The following is a 21,631-nucleotide window of genomic DNA, read 5'->3' on the forward strand; positions in this document are numbered from 1 at the left end:
CCTGAAGGTGGACACGAAGATTGGCTTCCTTGACTTCCTGTCCACTTAATCTAAATCTTCAACCACCGGTGTAGGCCTAAGCCTGGATACAACAAACAAACCTCCCCTGACCAAATCATGCATTAACATTTAGCAATTTGTGGAACATCCTCTTCATCTAAATTATCCAAGTCACACTGAATCTGTAGAACATGGAGTTAAACTGACAACAACAGCAACTGGGCGGATAGCCGGGCAAAAACGACAAATTTGTGAAGCTTTGTGCATCATAGAAGGAAGGAAAAAAGCCATGGATCCGGAAAAAGTATCGTGTTACCAGAAAATCCAAGCAAACATAGATTCTATTGTGTGAAATGCGATGTGCTGTTACTTCTTGGTCAATAAATTAGTAGTGCTTTCATCACTTTGTCTTTTGCCTAACTCTCAGAAAGAAATCATATCACTTCATCGGTCAATTTAAGAAGCATTTACATTGATACTATAAAATGAATTAATAAAAAAGTTGTTCAAATCTTGAATTAAGGCATGCAGGTGTCTTCCTTTCTGAAAATCAATAAAAATGAATACCAACAACATATATCTAGCTCAAATAGTACTAATTTTATCATTAAAAACGTGATTTAGGGGACTCGATTAAAAAATGGTGTTGGGGCAGGGTCTAAACAGGGTCGGATTTCAAAAAAATTTTGGATTTATTGATATTTTGGGCTAAGGCAAAAATCTATCACCCAGGCAAGTTGAAATGAAAAAATTGCCTCAAAAGGGGCCACCCTACTACTACAGTGCCGACCAAAAGTTTAGTAGGCTAGAGGCTGCAATTTTGACATGCCTTCAGATTGCTGGCGATATATTTTGTAATGAAGTCTCTTGTTGTTTAACAAACTGTGCAGTTGTTTTAACGAAGTTGATTTAGGATTTGGTATTTGACTTTCATTCACCAACAGAAATTCAATTGTAACCATAGAATCAACTCTCAACAACAGCACAGTTTGTTAGGTGACAAAAAAATACAAAATATACCGCCAGTGATCAAAAAGCATGTCAAAATTTCGGCACCGCCATTAAACTTTGGCCTGCACTATTGAAAGGAAAGCGATGTACAAATTGATCATTTTGTTTATTCTTCAAAACTACTGTCGTCATTTACTCATTGGTGATAAAAGAAATAGGAAAACCCGAGAATAGTGAAAGAACATGGAAAAACTTAAGCATAGCCTACTTATTACTTAAGTTATCCAGTTGGGTAACTAGTTACACATGTAGCCTATCAATGCGATTTCTGTTGTTGCTGATGTATGACCAATTTCTTTATTCGAGGCTTCGTGTTGGTCAAAGCCACTCTCATACCGTGGAGCAACCCACGTTGAAGGTGGTTCCGGCCAATTGTTTTGATTTGGAGCATGGTGGAGAACGCCTTTTCACACAGGTAGGTAGTCGGAAATGGAACGATCAATTCTGATGCTGCTCGTGCCAATGCAGGATATGCTGTCAACTGATCACACCAGAAATCAGCTAGCGGAAGTTGACGAAATTTTGCCCGACAACTCTGATTCATCTGCATGTCAATCAGCTCCTTCTTTAGTTTATTATCATCACTCATGTCTGCCAAGAAGGGCTGTTGTATCCACTGTGGATGTGAGTGATTTATGGGAACGTATTTTGCCATGGTGGTTTCTGGAAGCGAGAGGTGAGCAACAATATTACAACAAAGCACCCACCGGGTAAGTTCGCATAAACTACTCAGGATCAATTTGCGTACTTGACTGGAAGATGACTCCAATAACAGCAAATCATGTAGGCCATTTCGAAACAGCAATCATTGATATGACAACTGCTGATACTGGCAGTAAGACGAAAAATGCAGAAAAGTAAAATGGCATTTTTTTGATATTATACTGCATGCATTTAGCACCTCCCACAGTCTTTTCCAGCACCCCCAAGGGGTGCTAGCACCCCCGGTTAAGAAACGCTGCTCCAGAGTGATCTGTCACTAGAAAGTTGTTCCCATGAATCCAGATCAATGTTTGCACGGTTAAGGGAGACTTTCAGCTGGTCTTTGTATCTCATTTTTGGTATTTTTTTTTGGATAAAATACTTTTCAGCAACGTTCTTCATTAATTAAATTATTTTAGTATGAAAAAAAATATTACAGGCTAAAAAGCTTAGGCTATTACTAGTGAAAGTTTAGTTTATCTCACAAAACTTAGATTAAAATATTAATGTAAACGAGTTTTTAACAAACTAGATTTATAGGGGGGGAATTTAGATTTAAATATTGACTAAAAGGGTCCAGGGATAAAAAAGGTTGGGAACCACTGGGTTAGGGTATCGGTTAGCGGTATCCGCAAACAATCCTACTGAAAAGATTGAGAAAAAAAAATAAAACATCGCTGATCGCAGTTTCCGCTTTTCCGCAGTTTCCGCAAACATTTTTAAATTTCTGGTAATGATCCTAGAGTTTGCCAAAGTCGCTGATTGCAGTTTCCGCAAACATTTTAAAAGGGTTAGGGTGTTTCCGCAAATAAACAAACTGAAAAGATCGATAGAAAAAAATAGAACAAAGCCGAAGTCGCTGATCACAGTTTCTGTTTTTCCGCAGTTTCCGCAAACATATTTTAAATTTCCGGTAACGATCCTAACAGTTTGCCGAAGTCGCTGATCGCAGTTTCCGTAAACATTTTAAAAGGGTTAGGGTTGATCGGAGTTTCCGCAAACATTTTAAAATTTCTGGTAATGATCTTTGAGTTTTTGTTTGTTTGCGGAAACTGGGATCAGCGACTTCGGCTTTTTTTAATTTTTTTTCTGGATCTTTTCAAGGTACGAACTGACGGTATGAATTGTTCATGGTACGAATTAGGTTGCATCCTGCAGTTTCTCTATAAATTTTTACTTTAAAAAGCTACTAAACAGTTGTAAAAAAGCTTTTCAATTAAAATTTGATTTTATTTTCAAATCTTTTGAAATGATTTAATTCAGCAGTAAATATTAGCATTAGACTTTTCAGATTTTGTTCTTTTGCAAAACAAAATTAACAAAATGTCAAGCAGAAGGACTAAAAAGACCACTAAGAAGCGTGCTCAACGAGCTACTTCTAATGTCTTTGCTATGTTTGATCAAGCTCAGATTCAAGAGTTTAAAGAGGCCTTCAACATGATTGACCAAAATCGTGATGGTTTTATTGATCATGAGGATTTAAAAGACATGTTGGCATCTCTTGGAAAAGAGGTGACAGACAAATACATTGATGGAATGTGCTCAGAAGCGCATGGACCTATTAACTTCACTATGTTTCTGACAATGTTTGGTGAAAAGCTGAATGGAACTGATCCAGAAGAAGTTATAAGAAATGCATTTGCATGCTTTGATGATGAGAATACTGGAAAAATTCATGAAGAGTATCTTCGTGAGTTGCTTACCACAATGGGTGATCGATATACCGATGAACAGGTAGATGAAATGTATAGAGAAGCACCAATTAATAATAAATCCGGAGATTTTGACTACGTTGAATTCACAAGAATCCTTAAGCATGGAGCAAAAGACAAAGATGACATTTAGTTTGCTTAGTTTCATAAACTGGTAAATTCTGGTTTTGTTGAATGTCAATTGAAATTTTTTTTAACAATCTGCCTTGGTTTTTTAGTTATTAAAGCATTTGGTTATTAGCAAGTGAAATTCCACCAACTAAAATGCAGCGTAAGCCTATGGTGCAACTTTTTTATGTGGTAAACTGAAAGAATAAGATTACCAAATTATTTCAAAACTTCTGATTAAGAAAACATATAAATGGAACTTTTACTGGTATCGTTGTGTTTGAACATTTCATTTAGTCAAATAATGCTGAATCAAACAAGTGCTGAAAACAACTGTGTAAAGGGGTTTACTTTTGTTTATTTCATTCTAAATCTTTCAAAGCTCTTGCATATGTTAGCCATTTTTGGCAGTTCTAAGCAGTTTGTATCTATACAAGTTTGCAATATTAATCATTGAAAATGCCACTGAATTATAGGCTATTCAATTGTAAACTGTTGTATATATATGTATGCTCTTGCTTCACACACCAATATAATGTGGTTTAATTTCTGAGCATGTATATACTTGAATCTTGAATTGTCAATAAACTTCAGGTTTAATAGTTTATGTCTTTAATTCACGGATGTAAATTGTAAATACAGTTTGATTGGATTTTTATTTTTTAAAGCAAATATTGTGGTGAGGGTACCAATAAGTACAGTATTTGCATATCATGCTTGTTGTTTTTGCACCACTTGTCATAGAAAACACTGGATATTTCATCTTGTTCTGGCCAACAGAAAGTTTAATTTGTTTCCAAATTTCTTCTGCTTTAACTAATATCGCTTTTCACATTGTAGGTAGTTGTTTATGTTTGTGTACAAAAGTATATCACTTGAGTGATCAAATACAAATAACCAAGATGGATAAGGAAATGCAATATCTGGTTGTGGATAAGAATATCATCAATGATCCTGCTAGGCAAGCAGACTGGACCCAGAAGCGTCTGGTCTGGGTTCCATCCAAAGAAAGCGGTTTTGAGTCAGCCAGCTTGAAAAGTGACAAAGGAGATGAAGTAATTGTGGAGCTGACTGACAGTGGCAAAAAAGCAACTTTTAGCAAAAATGATGTTCAAAAAATGAATCCACCAAAATTCACAAAAGTTGAAGACATGGCAGACATGACATGTCTTAATGAGGCATCTGTCTTACATAATCTTAAAGATCGATATTATTCTGGCCTTATATACGTAAGTGATATTATTGTATTTTTTCATGTATATGTACTGCCTGTTGGTTGACTGTTTATAGAGAAGACAAGGAAGCCTATATTCATATTCACTTTGTGTTTTTCTGAGCACAGCTATTTGGGTCTAATGTTGTCGACTGGCATTTCTGTGTAATGTTGGACATACATGCCGTCTTCACATAACATTTTCTTATTGCCGGGTTATAAATAATCCCAGTCCATACATACGCCTACAGAATACTATATTTTAATACAGTGGTGTTACTGTGTTATTGTTGTATGGTTTTAGTATTTGCAATTATTATTTTCAGACATATTCCGGATTGTTTTGCGTTGTTGTGAATCCGTACAAGTTCTATCCCATCTACACTGAAAAAGTTGTTGAAATGTACAAAGGTAGAAAAAGACACGAAATGCCTCCTCACGTGTATGCCATCACAGATACCGCATACAGGAGCATGTTGCAGGGTAAGTTTAAAGGAACATCCTTTAATTTTGATTTTTAAAGGTTTGTCGTTACGATTTTTCATAAATATTGAACTAGGCCTGGGTGGAATAAATATTTTATGATTGCATTCTTTATTTTCAGATCGTGAAGATCAATCCATTCTCTGCACGTGAGTTAAGATTTTCAATATATATAATGTTTTTTGCTAAGACGTTTATTATTGCTTTAATTGTTTTGTTACAATATTTTGTTTAAGAAAGAAGTGATTTTGGTAATTTCTTTACTGTTTCATTTTCACATACCATTCCTGAACTACACAGATTTTAGCATTTTTTATAATTCAGTCTTTAACAAAGCTGATACAGAATAATAATGTTCTTTTCAACAGTTATTTTCTAGCTCTCAACACCAGGCTGATTACCTATTACCACAAGGAGTAGTCTATTGTGTTTCACCTTCTATAAAAAACAATATAACAATGCAAAAAATTGAATGAGGCTGTTCACCAGGCATTTAGTTAAATAACATGACATCATTTGTTTGCACCAGAAGTGCATATATCATGTTATATAACAATACAAAGTTTAGGATTTGGCACAAATTCTATTTTATCCAAGCAGCAATTATTTAAGATAAACATTTCACAGCAATTTTGCGTTAAAGTTGTAATATCATGCAAATAAATTGCTGCAAGTGTGGGTATTAAAATCAAAAAAGCATGCATTTAGCTTATTTTCCATCTGGTGAAAATGAAAAAGAATATCACGAGACTGAGCAGTTGAATAGCAATAATGGTTAAACATTCATGCAGCCATTGTTTTGCCAGCCTGGAGCTACTGCATGAGCGGTTAGTTATATCACTTCAAAGTAAGCGGGACGTTTTAATGGTGTATTTGAATGAAATTCGCTGAGAGACGCGGTATTTTTATGGCAGGACATTAATTTGACGAAATTGTTTGCTTTTTAAGATCGCATTTCAGGCACAGGCGTTAAATATTATGTCGTGGGTCCAATGCTTTGGGATATGAATCTTCCTAAATGCTTTTGACGCTTTATTTCAATCTCGTTTTGTGTTCCACTGTTGTATTATACTTCAGTCAGAAAATCAGTCTTTTCTACATTGATATAACGTTTGCAGACGTTTTACGCCTACACGCATTGAAACATTATGAATACAGGATTGATGGTTGGCTGAATCTCAATTAAAATTATTTGCATAAAAATTGCATTGTGCTCCAACATCTAAAAGATGTTCTTGTCTTCCTTTTTAAAATGTCAGTCTTCTTTGAAGTGTGATCATGTTTACATCATATTACATGTAATTGGTTGCGTCTATTAAATGATTGTACAAAGCCATTGTGGACAGAACAAGATATTGCCATTTCTCTGCTGATAGTGTTTAACTTTGTTCACGTAATATTTTATGTTCGAAAGCCTTATTCCACTCTGGATTTGTAGAATGTTGGTGTGTTTGTTGTAGCAATGTACACTTGTACAGTACGCAGATGTGAACGGAATGGCTAACCTGTGAAGGCCCATTTTTGTGAAAAAAGTAAATTTAGATCTTCTGCTGTCATGCTGTTCGTATTTGGTGCCTGTAGCTTTGCGGAACTCCACCTTAATAGTTTAGAACTTACTTGTTTGTTTAAGCACTTTCATTGTTCTTTTGTCTCCTATTCTGCCGACCTATGGTATGTGGTCATACTGTCATGGTACGCTGATCACAATAAAGCTTATATTATGAAATTTGGTATCGTGCTGCACACTTCTAGTGCGCAACGCGACAGCAGTACCAAACTCTTAGCACCGAAAATTTTTATTGGTTTACCATTATTTACCAAAGTAGTGCTAGCACATTCCTTTAGAGTGGACTGAGTGGTGTCTCATTTTTTTGATTTAATGTGCAGCTTGCATGTCGATTGGACGAGCTGTTTCTCTGATATGTACAGTATGGAATGGATGCCTTGCCATTCTTAACTTGGCATATTGTTAGCACATTGTGATTTTAAGACAATACTTTCAAATTTCAATTTTGCAAAACTCAATGTTTTCAACGTGCACTTTAACCATGTTATTTTAGCCAATGGACAACAAACAAGTTATTCAGTTTTGCATGAGTTTTAAATTCAAATGTATAATATAGTTTGGCTGATAATGAAAAATGAAAATAATTCACAAAAAAGACGATTCTGACGCAAAACTGCAGTTGTGGCACCATTGCTGGTTCTCGTGATGAGACTTAATGCAATGCTTGTGATGTTGATCGTTATTAAGCTAGAGTACGTTCAAATGCATTAATCACTAAAATGTGTAGTCAGAGTATACACCACCCCATAGATGCAATTTATCTTATTCAATACTTTTTTAACCTTTATCATGTTGTGGGTGCAGACTGCAGAGCGCCCACGCTTCTGTGCTAAGTGTGCTTTTAACATGTAGGACTCTATCATTGCCCTAGATTCGATAAGTTAATATTTTCACTGCGTTCTGGTAAACAAACTTTGCATCACGCCCGAAGCCTCTGCGACTTTCGGAAGTGACGTAACCGGAAGTAATGTAGTGATGTATACTGGCAGCATTTGTGTCTCGTATCGTGCTTAAGGTGTCTCGCGTGTTCGAAGTAACATTTTAGATTAACATCAAACGCTTACTTTATCACATCGCTTTTTGTAATCAGCTATTCCAGACACCTTTCTTGTCTCGAATGAGTTGCCGCAATGCAATGACAAAAGATGTGAGAGATGTTTACAGAATGCATTTGTTGGCAGAGAATTTTTTGACAGTCATCATCATTACTTGTAGTCTTCCTATTTTAATTACTCAACACTAAAAACATATCATCCGTGTAATAACGCATTATATCTCTGTGGATTCTGTGAAGCCCAGGCCACCGAGTTGCAGTAATCTTCCACCGTCGGTGAGCAAACCTTGCGAACGACTCACTCATGCAAGCTAGTCTTGGCACTGACGCTCAAGTGCCCTTTCGTTCATAGCAACTTCGAACCCGTACGCACCTTGATTTGAATAATGCATGACACTTGGTTGCATAATTGGACTTGTGTATGCCACTGTGGATCACTTCATCCAACTGATGACAAATCGTGTTCACAGATCGATTTTGAAGCAGTGAGGACATTTGCTTTTATCAACTGAAAGATTGTCTCTATCGCGTTCATTTAACGAATTAGTTTACAATTTGTGTAAGTGAGTTTGTTACACTTCAATTTGTGAGCCATATTGCTATTATGATCGTTTGTTGGTTAAAAAACATTTTGTTTAAATTTCTAACTTGTCGTGTAGAAATTGACCGGCAGGTGTACGAAATATTCTGAATTAGAATGTTGTAGACGTGGTAATAATGCGGCTCGTTTTTAGCTTTATGAATTTCCAGTTCACTAAGCTGCGACAACAAGTCAAGTAAATGCTTGAAGGCACTGTAAATCACCATCTCCCATAAATCAATTCGACCAAAACCAAGCCAAGAGAACTAATTTGGTTTTTCGTGATTCGCAGCGTCGTGAAAAATTTACATTAGTCTGTCGCTTTCGTCGATATAATATATAACTTTTCGGAATTCGTTAATTGCTTTGCTAAGCTGCAATAAAACTACTCGTAGCCCATGTTTATGTTGTACGATGCCATCGATAAAGCCACACTAAAATGTCTCTATTTGGTGTCAGATACAGCACTGCTGAGTTTGGTATTTTTGTATAGTGTTATTGATCGTCTTGTGCGGTAACCTATTCGAGTAACGCCTGTTACTCCATTCTTTCATGCTGGATTACCACTATTGTACATTTTGACTTGCAACGGAAGTAGGATTGAAAAGCTATTGTATCCTTTAGGCTCAGGTGTGTTTTGCATTCTCCGACTTTATTATACTGAAATAAAGCTTTGCAGTCCGAGATAGACCGTCTTTGTGTTTTCTGGAATATGCTTTTGTGTTGATGTAAATAGCACCTTGAAAAAAATTGTAACGTGGTTGTAAATGTAAAAAAACAAAAACACTCAGAATGTAATTACTCTCTAGTAGAAGCACCTCTGCAAAGCTCCTTTATCTTTAAGCGGATTTTCAGCTGTTGGCTCTAGCAAGCGTGGATTGTACAGTAGTACTATTGGTTGAACGAATCTTCAAAAAAAAATAACTTGATAACGATAGGGAATCTATTCTAGGACACAGGCAAAAATTTACAGCAAATATTTTTCTAAAACAATACAAATTTGTCTAATTTCACTGCTGCAGGCGTACAAAAACACATTCGCACTCTTACACCTGCGCACTTCCTTATATGGTGCGGTCTTCGTTGCCTTTTTTGGCAACGCGGTTCCGCTTTAAGCCGGCTTGTGTTACGTCACTTTGACCGATTCAGTTTATGATTGGGTGTTGTCGCGTAACGCTCTGGTGCTCGTTTTGTGACGTCATGTTTTAAGAGCTTTTCACTCTTTCTGTATTCACGTTTAAGTTTGGACGACAAACTATTAAATTGTTGGATTAATGTAACATTAGGCGAAGTACGATGTTCTTCTGCTTGTAGAATTAATTCTTATTACCAGCACGTCATAAGGTCAGGCTTCCCGCCACTTCCGGAGGGTTTTCGACTTTTCCTTTAATGTCAGACAATATGCTACGAAATATTTTGTCTCGACACACTTACAAAACACATTACAAACCAAGGTTTTCTGGAAATCAGTGACATACTTGGTATCTATTGGCTGATAAAAAGAGCTGATTGTGATGCTGTTGTTATTGTGGCGTGGGTTGAAGTTGTCAACAACAATCCTCAGCCAATGCGTATCAGCTGGTTGTTTCAAATTTTGGTATATTTTTGCAAATGTTTTGAAACAAATTGCGCATCTCAAATTCTCAATTAACGTGTTTGGGTTCACTGTACAGTAGCGACCCCCACACGAACACCAATGTTAGTTTGTGGTGTTTTGCTCACCCTCCCTTGTTAATATGTAACTTTAACGTCGTTAAGTGGTAACCAACGCGGAAATGTGGTGTTTGAAGCAACCCTCAAGCTTGAGCCTTTTGGTTCTATGTTAGAATAATTAGCGTGATATGTTACTTAATGATCGCAATGATTTTCATATCTTTAAGTTTGACTCACAATCCGCTTCACCTGTGCTGATGAAAATTAAGCCGGTTACCTGATATTTCGTGTGCGACTGCGAACGCGAAGAAATTCAACAGTAAAGCGATTGCTCAATACTTTTGAAAGTTGTTGACGATGCCTTTTAACCTAGCCTACACGATCAACCAGCGAGTTAATTGCATGGCAGATTCACCAACACGGATACCAAACATCTCATTTCCACATTGCTTAAGATCAACGCCCGAATATCAATACACACTACCCAGACTATATTATAAATGTGAGTCCTCAGCTGAATTTCACAAAAGCTTTTCTTACACCGACAGAAAAAGAAAAAGAGCAGAGATCTACTATGTGGCCCTTTTTTTAGACAGAGCCCCTTGTGGTCAACCGACAGCACATTTTGCAAATTTTTTAGCCTCAAAAGATGGAACTATCAATTTTCGGGCATCGATTATGACGATAACGAACGACATTAAAACACAAGTCACAATTAATTTCATTTCTGTGCGTTGAATGTTATTTCTTTCCTTTCTTTTCATACAGTCAAATGCCCATAGTTGCTTATTGGGGAATTTTGGTTTTGAAACATTCACACTCCTACCTCATAATTAAGTGACGCGAAATGCCACGACGAGTATTTTGCTTATGATTATTGCATTCCCTAATTTGCCGAGCGCACGGCAGACCTTGGTTACTCCTTTCGGCCAGTAATTTTTATTTGATGAAAGTACAGTAGAACATGATTGCTATTTGATTCAATTGCAACAACCTTGGCTCCATAAATCTCATACAAATCACAGGGTAACGAGAGACTTAGCGACTTTTCACACAAGAAGCCATCGCTGGTTGGAGTCACATCTCACAATAAAATACGATACACCAGTCATGGTTACACCAATCTTGTCCATTCTCAGTTCAACACGATATGTAGCTTTGGTCAAGCTGAAAGGCTATAGTTACGTTTTAGCGACATTGCTTGACATTGCAAAAGGCTGCATTGACCATCCTGATTCAACCTGGTTAAGAATACTTTGAAAAGGAGTTTATATAAAATGAGGCTCACTGTACTTATACATAATCGCAATCCTACTGTAGACAAAGAGTCATGATGATCCCAGTAAACAAAATCTCTCCCTTTTACATTGATTCTGAGGTCTGCAGACGTTGAACCAATATAAAAAGGGACAGATTTTTGCCGTGACGAAGTATCCTTGTGTTGCGTCTGCTTCATGAAACATTTATTTTCCGTATTTTTGTTTCAGAGGAGAATCCGGTGCCGGAAAAACTGAAAATACTAAAAAAGTGATTCAGTTTCTGGCCCATGTTGCTGCTTCACCGAAAGGTACAAAGGCGCATGGAGCACCTGTAAGTACATTAGATAGTAGATGTAGGAATTTGAAGCCTACTTGACTTTTTGTCGATTACCATGACTAGAACATGCCAAATAAAAAGATGACGTAACGGAATTGTAGTGTTAAGGTAAACATTGTATTAATTTCAGCATTGTCTAAGAATTTTGTTGGCGTTTTCGCTATATCGTAATTTTATACATAAAAGGAGAAATGGGCTTTTAATATAGGGAAAAGATAAGAATCAAGATATTAAATACACAGCAAACAAGTTTCACTTTATCTCAGTAGCTTAGATTTATAAAAAACACAGGCCTGTGTTTCATTGTGCTTCCCTCTTAAAATCCTTCACATGACAAATCTTTAAATTTTGTTTTATTCTACTGTTCCTTCGTGAAGAGCAGGTTCTGATTAATTATTCTAATATGATCAAACATTCCTTAATGAAACTTCGAGATTTTGTCTTTTTAGGATGTGAAGCAGGCAAGTACCTAATCACGTTGAAAACTTCTGTTCTTGTGATTTACAAAGAAGTTCACTTTTTAGTAGTTTTCTTTAATCAGTGGTTTCTTTTGAGAAAAACGTTTCTCATTTGCACTGTAGATTTTCGGAATAATTTTGCAAGCAGCAATATTTTGAATGATATCTATCATTGCTGACTTGATATTATTATTTGAAAAAAAAAAAAATCAACACATCTTTCCTGTTTTTCTCACGAATGCATGTGGTGCTGTTGGCATGATCTTGTATCCTGTTTTTTTTTTCGCAAAAAAAATTATTACAGCACTAATAATAATGTGATATCGATTTGAAGAAAATTATCATATAATAGCGTATTTAAAACACACCCTGAAGCTTTTAGACAAATGAACCCTGTTCTAGCAAATAAGCACCGAACAAATTTAATTTTCACTTATAGCATCAAAACAGTCGATGTGTATCTAAATTATGATTATGGACACATGTTTTCTGAGAAACAGAAATTGTAGATCATTTTATTAGATTTGTAGGCTAGTGTTTGTCTTGGTTCGCAAGCTAAGATGGATACAACAAATTTCCATTGACTACCCCGGCAACTAAACTTTGCTTGAGTCGCAGTATAATGTTTCAGTGTGGTACAGACTCTTTTGCTTTAAACCTTATCTTACGTTTTTTTCATCTGACAAAAGTGCCCGATGGTCGGCTACAGCGGCACATTGTGTTTAAATCAAACAACAAGAATGAAGCCAAGTGAATGAATTACTTCATTGTTTCGGCCGCCGTAACTTAATCTGGAGTAGGTATAATGTGTGAGTTGAAGCCTGCTTACGTGGGCTTTGACTTGAAGTGAAAACGAGTCTGTTTTGATCTTCTATTCAATACAAGACGGGTTCTGGTCGTGTAATATCTGCTCAAAATGGCAAGGAGTTTCTTGTTGTATGTGTAGTAGTGAGTTATTATGCTTTTAGTTTAAGCCAATCATGATTCTTATTCTTTTTCTTACTCATTGAGCAGCGGCGTGTTCTTTTCTATTTTTCATTTCTCTATATCTTTTTTCTTCCCCTTGCTAGCCCGAAGAAGATCCTGACATAGCTTACAAAGATACTGTGCATTACGATATATTTACCCAACGAAAGACACGCCGAAAGCGTCAAAAACCTCTTTCATACAGCGTGAGTTTCCAGAGCCTCTTGTGTGTGCGTACACCCGAATGTGATGCTCCCGCTTTGTGACGTCGTCGTTTTGAATGTCCTTTTGCCCCAGTCAGCTAAATCCGTCATTTTTTCATTGGTTCCATGTCAATAGACATAGAATCAACGTGAAAAGAATGGATTTTTTTGACTTGTGTACTGTACACGCTGTAATGAGTCTTATTGCTTGACAGTGGTTTCATTCAAACACTCACTGCAGCTTGCATTGTCTGTCTGCTTTTCAGTGTCTGCCATTCTGTACTTTTCATCTTGGTATGTGTGGTGTAGTTGTCATTTTGCACTGATATGCAAAGTATGTCACTCACAGAACGTCATCAGCTTTGATTAAAAAGAAACAGCCTTGGTTTAAAAATGTCGTAACTTAAAACGTACTGGGAAAAGTCTAAGTATCGTTTTACTTGCCTACTTTTTCCTTTTAAGGACCAATGTTTCTATACTGTACCTTAACGTTGCTTTTTTCTTATGATTGGCACATAGAATGTTCCTTACGTAAGTACATGCTTATGCTCTATTGCATGTCACTGAGCCATAACCATGACTTAAGCATATATACTGATATTGTTTGAAAACTGCTCTGCTAATATGAACCAAATTTGTTTTATGCACAACACATGATTTAGTTGTCATCTTCATGTATATTTTTTATTCATTATACTGCTGTGTGTGCAATCATTTTCATTCATGTGAAGAAAATTCAACAATATTTTTCATAGATTGTTGTAAACCTTCAATATTTTATTTCTTGAAGTCACAATCTAATAACAAAAAATAATGTGTATTGCGTAACGTATAAGTGAATTCACTCATAAAAAAACCAAGCTGTTAAAAATTTAATTTTCATTGCATTTTTGGTTTATCGTCATCGTTTTATAATAATTGCACACACGGAATGATATTATATATACTACTTACGGTTACGGCTACCTTGTTATGTTTATGTAGTTTTACTTTTTATTTTGACGAAATGCATGGCTGGTGGTGAAAACGAGGAGTTTTTCTCTGGTGTTTGTTTCACGGCCGCAGTGGACACTTTTACATCCTCACTGTTTCTCCGAATTGCCATCTTTGTCTTCATCGCGAAAAGCGGTATTTTGGGCGAAACAGTGGTGGTTGTTGTGTGTTTTTAGTCTGGGCAAGGCTACAACTGCACAAGTTGGAAATTCTTTTACTTTATTAAGCTATATCACTATTTTGAATATCTGCTGCTTGGTAGTATGCTAAACTGCATGGCGCAAGAACCTGTTTTCTGCTCTATTCACCGTAAAGCACGAACATGACAATTGGTAATCCTGTTCTCTTGGATAGACATGAATAATTGAATATATCATATATATATAATAGGGCTGCTTAGTGCCTATGTTATAAGAACATTTTTAGCTCCATGTTGTACTTTGTATTGGAAGTCGAATTCAGCATAATTCACTTACCCATTTAATGCAACCTGGTTGAGTTGTCTATTATTTCACTGCATACAATAACTTTACCTGCGTTAACATAATAACTAAAGCCTTTTCACAACTTATTTTTTTAACTATACGTTACATGAAAAAGCATACATCTGATCAGCAACAATTACAAATAAGTTTGCGGCATGCTGGCAGCATTAAAACGTTTGAACTATTTTATTGAGTTGATAATGCTGCATGGGGGTACATTTTGTTTTTATATTTTGTTTAGTTACATTGTAAACTTAAGATTTATTGTATTTCTTCGGTGTATGTGCTTTTAAACAAATACTGTAGTTGATAGAAGTTTCTTGTCTTCTGTATGTTTAAATACCAAGTTTGTATTGTAAATAGTGATAGAGAAATTAATGTACTGTACATTGTCAAAATAAGGGCTTTCCAATCACAACCCAAGTTGTTAAAGGAGTCGCTTTTGTATCGATTACTGTTATTTACTCATGAATTACAGCTAAAAGTGTTGTTAATTTTTTTCATGAGAGATTCCCATTTGCCCAATGTACACAAAGCTTTTGAAATAGACCAAAACAACAGATGGAAATTTTCAATAGTGTACATACTTCGGGAAAGAACCGCAAATTTCAATTTGAAAAATATTTGTTTTTTTCTTGTTTTCAGTTTTCAAACCTTTAAGGAAATCAAGAAAAACAAAATTTAAACTTGCGCCTTTTTTAAAAGTATCACCTCATCTAGAAAGCCTCTTATCCACCGGGAAATGTTTTCTTAAAGTTCACCAGTGACGCAAAGCTGTCAATGCATTGTGAGCTTTTGCAACAACTTGTCATGCTTCACAGGGTGAGCTGGAACAGCAACTTTTGCAAGCAAATCCAATTCTGGAAGCGTTTGGAAATGCGAAGACCGTTAAAAACGACAACTCCTCAAGATTTGTAAGTTTTCTTTGAACTCTGTAGATCTGACGGCAATCCAGACAGCAAAAATGCGTCGTTTTTACATTGATTTAACGTCTGCAGACGAGTAAAAATGATGGATTTTGCTCTCTAGGAAGCTGAACCTATGTCCATGTCAAATTTACAAACAGTAAATGGTCGAGCTGTTGAGAATTTATCTTTGCTTTCCCCCGTGGCTGTTCGGTTCAGTTTATTATCCGTTATTTTTCACATTTTCAACGTAATTTTTTTTTGGTTTTCACCGCGTGTGATATGTTTAACGATTTGTTTAAAAAGGCACGCCCATGATCTGAGCACAGAAACCAAAGCATTGCAAATTGGTTGTTTAATTTAGATTTCATTAATAAGCAACCTATGAGCGACATTAAGTCTGCTGCTTACGAGTCTTCGTTGTATTTTTAAACAAGTATGAGATTTTGCCTTACTCAGCACACCGCACTTTTTGAGTCGATCATCACTCATGTAGTTTTTCTTACCTGCCCCAAATAACTACAGAACCACAAACATCTGAACAATGCCTATACAAAAATGTGGCGTCAACCTTTTGAAGTACAAACACAACATTTATGTTAGATATTTTAAAACGTTTGTTGTCCATTGTAAGACTCTTCCTACCCTGAATATTATTGAAAAAAAACTTTTATTATTCCTTTTCAGGGAAAGTTTATCCGAATCAACTTCGACACGTCCGGCTATATTTCTGGGGCCAACATCGAAACTTGTATCTTTTTTATGTTATTGTTCATTTGTGTCGTTGTAGCAAGTTTCACTTGATTTATGGCTTCTGTTGTAAATGACATGTCGCTACAAGCCTGTCACAAATTTAATATATGGATGCGCAAATACGAAGACAACATGCTATTTGCGTAATAACCACCTCAATCAGCAAATCAATCCTTTTTGGCATTGATTCAACGCTTGCAGAGTGCAGAATCTATACAAAAGAGACTGATTTGCTGACTTAGATGTCACACACATATATCAGTAAACATTTTCAAAGGTTTGCCGAACATTTCAATCACTAAATAGCAGTAGGAAATATAAACTGCTGAATGACACATTCAAGATGCAGGTTTTTTTTCCCTTAACCCGGCTGCCGTTTGAACGACAGATCTATTGGAGAAAGCCAGGGTCCATCAACAAGCCGGTGGAGAACGAACTTTTCACATTTTCTATCAGCTGCTCACTGGTGCCAACGACCAACTGAAACGTAGGAAGTTTCAATAAAAACTGATCACTTCTGCTTGTTGTCAATGTCTCGTTGCTTCGATGCCACAATGAGTGGCGTCTGATGATGTATATTGTTGTCTCACTTAATTATTTTGCTTCTGTTTTTTTTTCCTGATTCGACAAAGTTGTCTGTTTGAACAGCAATGCTCAATGGTGCACCAATTCATTTTTGAAAGCCTTTTTAATTTTAAAACTCAATCAGGATTACGTCTTTATTTATTCAGCTGTAACTTTTTGATTGACAGCTGGTAAAAAAAGGAATTTACAAAAGATACTTAAACATGCCTTTATTTTTGCAGAGGAGCTCCTCCTCCAGGACATCAAATACTACAGGTTCATCTCCCACGGGATGCAGACAGTCACGGGAGCCAACGACACCGATGTCTTCCAAGACACACTTCGTGCCATGGAGATCATGGGCATCGTTCAATCAGATGTCAAATGTAAACACTTTAAATTACTTTTATATATGTTTAGGAGTATTAACGTGGTGCCATAGATATTGCGGATAAATTCAAAAAATGATGTCTTTTTTGTCTAGTCCCCGACAGCAAAACAACCGTTTTTTGCATTGATTCAACGTCCGCAGTCCGTAGAATCAATGTAAAAAACGGTTGATTTGCTGTCTCAGGTGGGATACGCTCTGTCTTATAAGTAGCAGAACAAACCTAGGAATCCGAGAAAATTGGCAAAGACGTATGGCTTTCAACTACGCTTTCGTATTGCTTGAACGCTCGAAGTCAACACCAACGAAACCCGCAATACTTTAAAAATACTCATTTTTCTATGTCATGGAATTTATTACGTCACTGTATTGCAGCAATGATGAAGGTGGTCAGTGCAGTTCTTTCGTTTGGCAACATGGAGTTCAAGAAAGAACGTTCCTCCGATCAGGCCATCCTTCCGGACAACACTGTCGCCCAGCGCATCTGCCAACTCCTCAGCATCAACGTTGTTGACTTCACCAAGGCCTTACTCAAGCCCAAGATCAAAGTCGGGAGGGATTTCGTCCACAAAGCGCAAACTAAGTCGCAGGCAAGTGAACTCTTTGTTTGGTTGCAAAGTACGGTTGTTTCGGCATTGATTGATTGAATCTATCCTCAGACTGGGAAAGGTTCTACGAGAGCTTCATCCTGGCAGTTTTGCATACTAGTAGATGCGTTGAAGTACTGACGCAGACCGGTCCACCGAGATTGACAGAATGAAGTTTCCGATTGTTAAAGTCCTGTCTGTAAATTATTCCACCCATATCAAACCGTGCATGGTTAATTGTGGGTTGAACCACTGATCACTGGTTCAAACTTGATTTTCATCCATCCCGCAGACATATTTCGTTAATTTTTAAACTGAGTGTTCTGGTGACTGTTGGCCAAGCTAAAAATAGACAGTATAAAATCACTTGCCTGATCAATAGTCTCATGCACTTTTTGCCAAACTTTCTTTGTACACATCATGTTGTATTCCCAGACAGCAAAATCCGTTATTTTTATATTGATTCAACGTATGCAGACGTCTGGGTTGTTTCACACAAGGCCAGTAGCAAAGCTTTCCGTTTCCGATGTAACCTTCAGTTATGCCTTGTTATATTTCCGTTAATAAACATTCTCAACAAGATACCGAACGATTCTCTGGAGAGACCAGATTATAAATTTTCTCATTCTATTCCCGTTCTCATGTCATCTAATTCTAACCTCTTGATAGGCTTGCAATTTTTCCCCGTTTTCAACATAGCATACATACCGGAGTTGTTCAACAGAATTTGATAACACTCTGCGGATATTGCGTTGTTTACAGTGCACTGTGTGAGGTGATGACATGCCAAATGCCCGTGTAGGCTTATAAAGAGACACTGTGGCTTGCCCTGTTTTTTTGGTTTCTTGCGCAAACGCAACAATTTTTGACATTCTGGTAACGTCCCGAAAGCGTTTTTTGCACGCAATCTATGGAAACATCACACAGCAAAAAAATACGTTTGTTTTACGTCTTTCAATGTGTGCTGACTTCAAGGATCTAATTGCAGACGTGAACCAAGTGTGGTCTTGATGATACCTTTCATGCAAGAGAATGTTAGATTCAATTAAGATAACAACAACCTTGGCGATCTGCATAAGGTTGAGACTGCACAGCATCAATGTGTATAAATTATTGCCTGAGCTACCCAGACAGCAAATCAGCCAAATTTTTACATTGATTCAGCGTCTGCAGACGTCGATTTAACTCAAAAATCGCCTGATTTATTGGCTGGGAAAGAGCCCTGAAGGCAATGCACTCTCTAATAAAACATTTCATCCAATATCGTTGTACTTGGTGTTAGTTTAGTTGACGATCATCGAAGCAGGATCACAGATTTTTATTGCTGTAAAACAATCAAAATTGACTGTTAATGTGGAAAGCTTTGTATTAACCATCGATGTGTTTCCATTTCAGCACCATAGCAGTTGTTTCGTTAAGCAGAATGCTTCCACCATACATGTCGTTAAATTACATTCCGTGTTTCGAGTCTAATGGTCTAGTGTTATTTTTACAAAAAATTGCCTATAATTATGGCATTTAACTCGAAACATCGTTTTGTCTCTCCGTGATGTCTGCAAATGAAGTACATCAATTTGTTTGTTTAACTATTGTACATATTGCTCTAAGGTCTGTTGTTAAACCAAAAAAATTTCCAACTCAAAGTCACGCATTGCTGTTTCGCAGCTTTATTTAGAAATGCTGTATTTAAAGAGGCATTTTGCACACCGCTTGCTTGTCTTTTTAAAGACAATGCATTGATTGATTTCCGAAAACTGCACTTATGTTTGCTGCTACCATTTCGAACCTCCATTGTGCGTAAAGTCGTGCACGGCTTTTCGAAAAGACAGTCAATCATTTATCGAATGGAATTGTGTAATAGTTAACTTGAAAGGAATAGAAAATGTGCATCCTGTCTTTCAGTGAGTTCATTCTCCAATTGGGGCGATTGCTTTTTGCATCTATTCACGTTAATATAACGTGAAATGTAGTTACTGGCGGTTGCAGTAGCGCCATAGTTCCTCTGTTGCTCTTTAAGGTTTCATACCTAGCCACCAAATCATCCTTTTTACATTGATTCAACGTCCGCAGACGTTGAAATCAGGATGATTTGGTGGGAATATGTAGCACATTGCAATCACAATCTTCTGTCATCGGTTATATTCGCTTCCATTGCAACGTCAGGAAAAGTTTCAGTGAACTTCGAAAATCGCCCAAGCATTTGTATATCTTACAAGCTGTCAATCAGTTTATTTGCTTAGGTGGATTTCGCCGTGGAAGCTTTGGCCAAGGCAATGTACGAGCGTTTGTTCAGATGGATCGTTGACCGAATCAACCGCTCGTTGAACCGCTCCACCCGACAAGGAACGAACTTTATTGGGATTCTTGACATTGCTGGATTTGAAATTTTCGAGGTTTGCCTTAACTTTTTCGACAGCGTCAAATCTCGTTTGCAACCGTTGTGAAGCCAACAAGAAGTCTTATAAGAGGAGCAACATGACACTTCCAAACTAGTTAATAACGGCGTGCAAACTGCCGCTTTTTAGAAAAACTTCAAAATTTTCACTTGTTGTTGCTTACAATCAGTTTTTATTTATTTTTTTGCTATTTCTGACGTCCACCTGGTCATGACGTATGTGCTACTATTAAAAAACAACCTTCTGAGATGTTTTTCCACCGCAGTGTAATAGCTTCGAACAGCTTTGCATCAACTACACCAACGAAAAGCTACAGCAACTGTTCAACCATACCATGTTTATTCTAGAGCAGGTAATTCGATTATTCGCCCCACTGAAGGTCGGTGCTCCATCGCGCTCCAAGCGGACCACACCGACCTTTTTGGGGCGTAAACTATATATATTAACTGTTGTTTATTTTTTTGTATTTTCATGATTTTCAACGGATTCGACAACCAATTCTGCACTTCTGTATCATACACAAACTGCCTCACGTTATTAAACACTCTATATCCAATCACCAAATCCATTGCACCAAACACTTGGCGCCATTGCCACCACACTGGCCACACACAGACAAACAGTTTTGAGCAGCTTTGCATCAACATGACCAACGAAAAGCTGCAACAACTCTTCAATCACACAATGTTCATTTTGGAACAGGTTTGTTATTAGCGTCCACGCACTGTGGCCATTGTTTTTAGCCCATTATGTGATCGGGCAAGGCTTGAAATCAAACATCTTTGTTTCTCACTTTCTCTCACTTGGTTTGCACCCTCATAGGCTTGACTTGGTGATATTGTATTCTAATGTTTTGCATCGTCTAGTAAACGAACTGAAATGGTCGCATTTTCTTTGATGTTTCCAATTTTTTTTTATTCAATTTTAAGTCCTTTCATTGTTGGTTAAACACAATGTCGTTTTCAATCTCAGTGCGACTAAAAATTTCAATTTATGTAATTACCTTCTTTTTCCTTGTCTTGGCGCAGCTACTTTTATCACGATTTCTTTTATGCTAATTGCACAGGAGAATAATTAACTTCAATCTTGCATGCTCCAATTGATTTTTTTTACAATGATTTTGTGTGATGAACATTGAACATCAATCAGTTTGCATCGTTCCTTTAAAAATCGTGATTGCGTTAAGTCTTCCACCACACCGCAGATAGCAATTGAAACACATTGTGAGTCCTTTCAGACAGATGACAACAGCGC

The 21,631-nt window shown here is 36.9% G+C and overlaps 2 protein-coding genes across 3 annotated transcripts in view; both read left to right on the forward strand.

The window, feature by feature from the left end:
- Positions 1–2,959: 2,959 nt before the first annotated feature.
- On the forward strand, positions 2,960–4,373 carry LOC145784847 (myosin regulatory light chain 12A-like). Its single transcript, XM_082596688.1, has one exon. It carries the CDS (start codon positions 3,037–3,039, stop codon positions 3,556–3,558), a length of 522 nt encoding a protein of 173 aa, XP_082452814.1. The 5' UTR covers positions 2,960–3,036; the 3' UTR covers positions 3,559–4,373.
- A 4-nt stretch (positions 4,374–4,377) lies between these two features.
- Positions 4,378–21,631, forward strand: part of LOC145784846 (uncharacterized) — a 37,437-nt gene continuing 20,183 nt past the window's right edge. The window contains exons 1-11 of one of the 2 annotated variants that reach the window (XM_082596686.1): positions 4,378–4,762; positions 5,073–5,229; positions 5,351–5,378; positions 11,571–11,673; positions 15,606–15,698; positions 16,377–16,440; positions 16,831–16,929; positions 17,249–17,392; positions 17,770–17,984; positions 20,222–20,374; positions 20,643–20,729. In XM_082596686.1, coding sequence (XP_082452812.1) covers positions 4,436–4,762; positions 5,073–5,229; positions 5,351–5,378; positions 11,571–11,673; positions 15,606–15,698; positions 16,377–16,440; positions 16,831–16,929; positions 17,249–17,392; positions 17,770–17,984; positions 20,222–20,374; positions 20,643–20,729 — 1,470 coding nt within the window. In that variant the 5' untranslated portion in view covers positions 4,378–4,435. Of the gene's footprint in view, positions 4,763–5,072; positions 5,230–5,350; positions 5,379–11,570; positions 11,674–15,605; positions 15,699–16,376; positions 16,441–16,830; positions 16,930–17,248; positions 17,393–17,769; positions 17,985–20,221; positions 20,375–20,642; positions 20,730–20,992; positions 21,080–21,631 lie in introns of both variants that reach the window. The other variant, XM_082596687.1, reaches the window with a different exon arrangement.

Source organism: Aplidium turbinatum, chromosome 15, assembly GCF_918807975.1.
Source record: "Aplidium turbinatum chromosome 15, kaAplTurb1.1, whole genome shotgun sequence".
In the NCBI taxonomy this organism is placed as follows: Eukaryota; Metazoa; Chordata; class Ascidiacea; order Aplousobranchia; family Polyclinidae; genus Aplidium; species Aplidium turbinatum.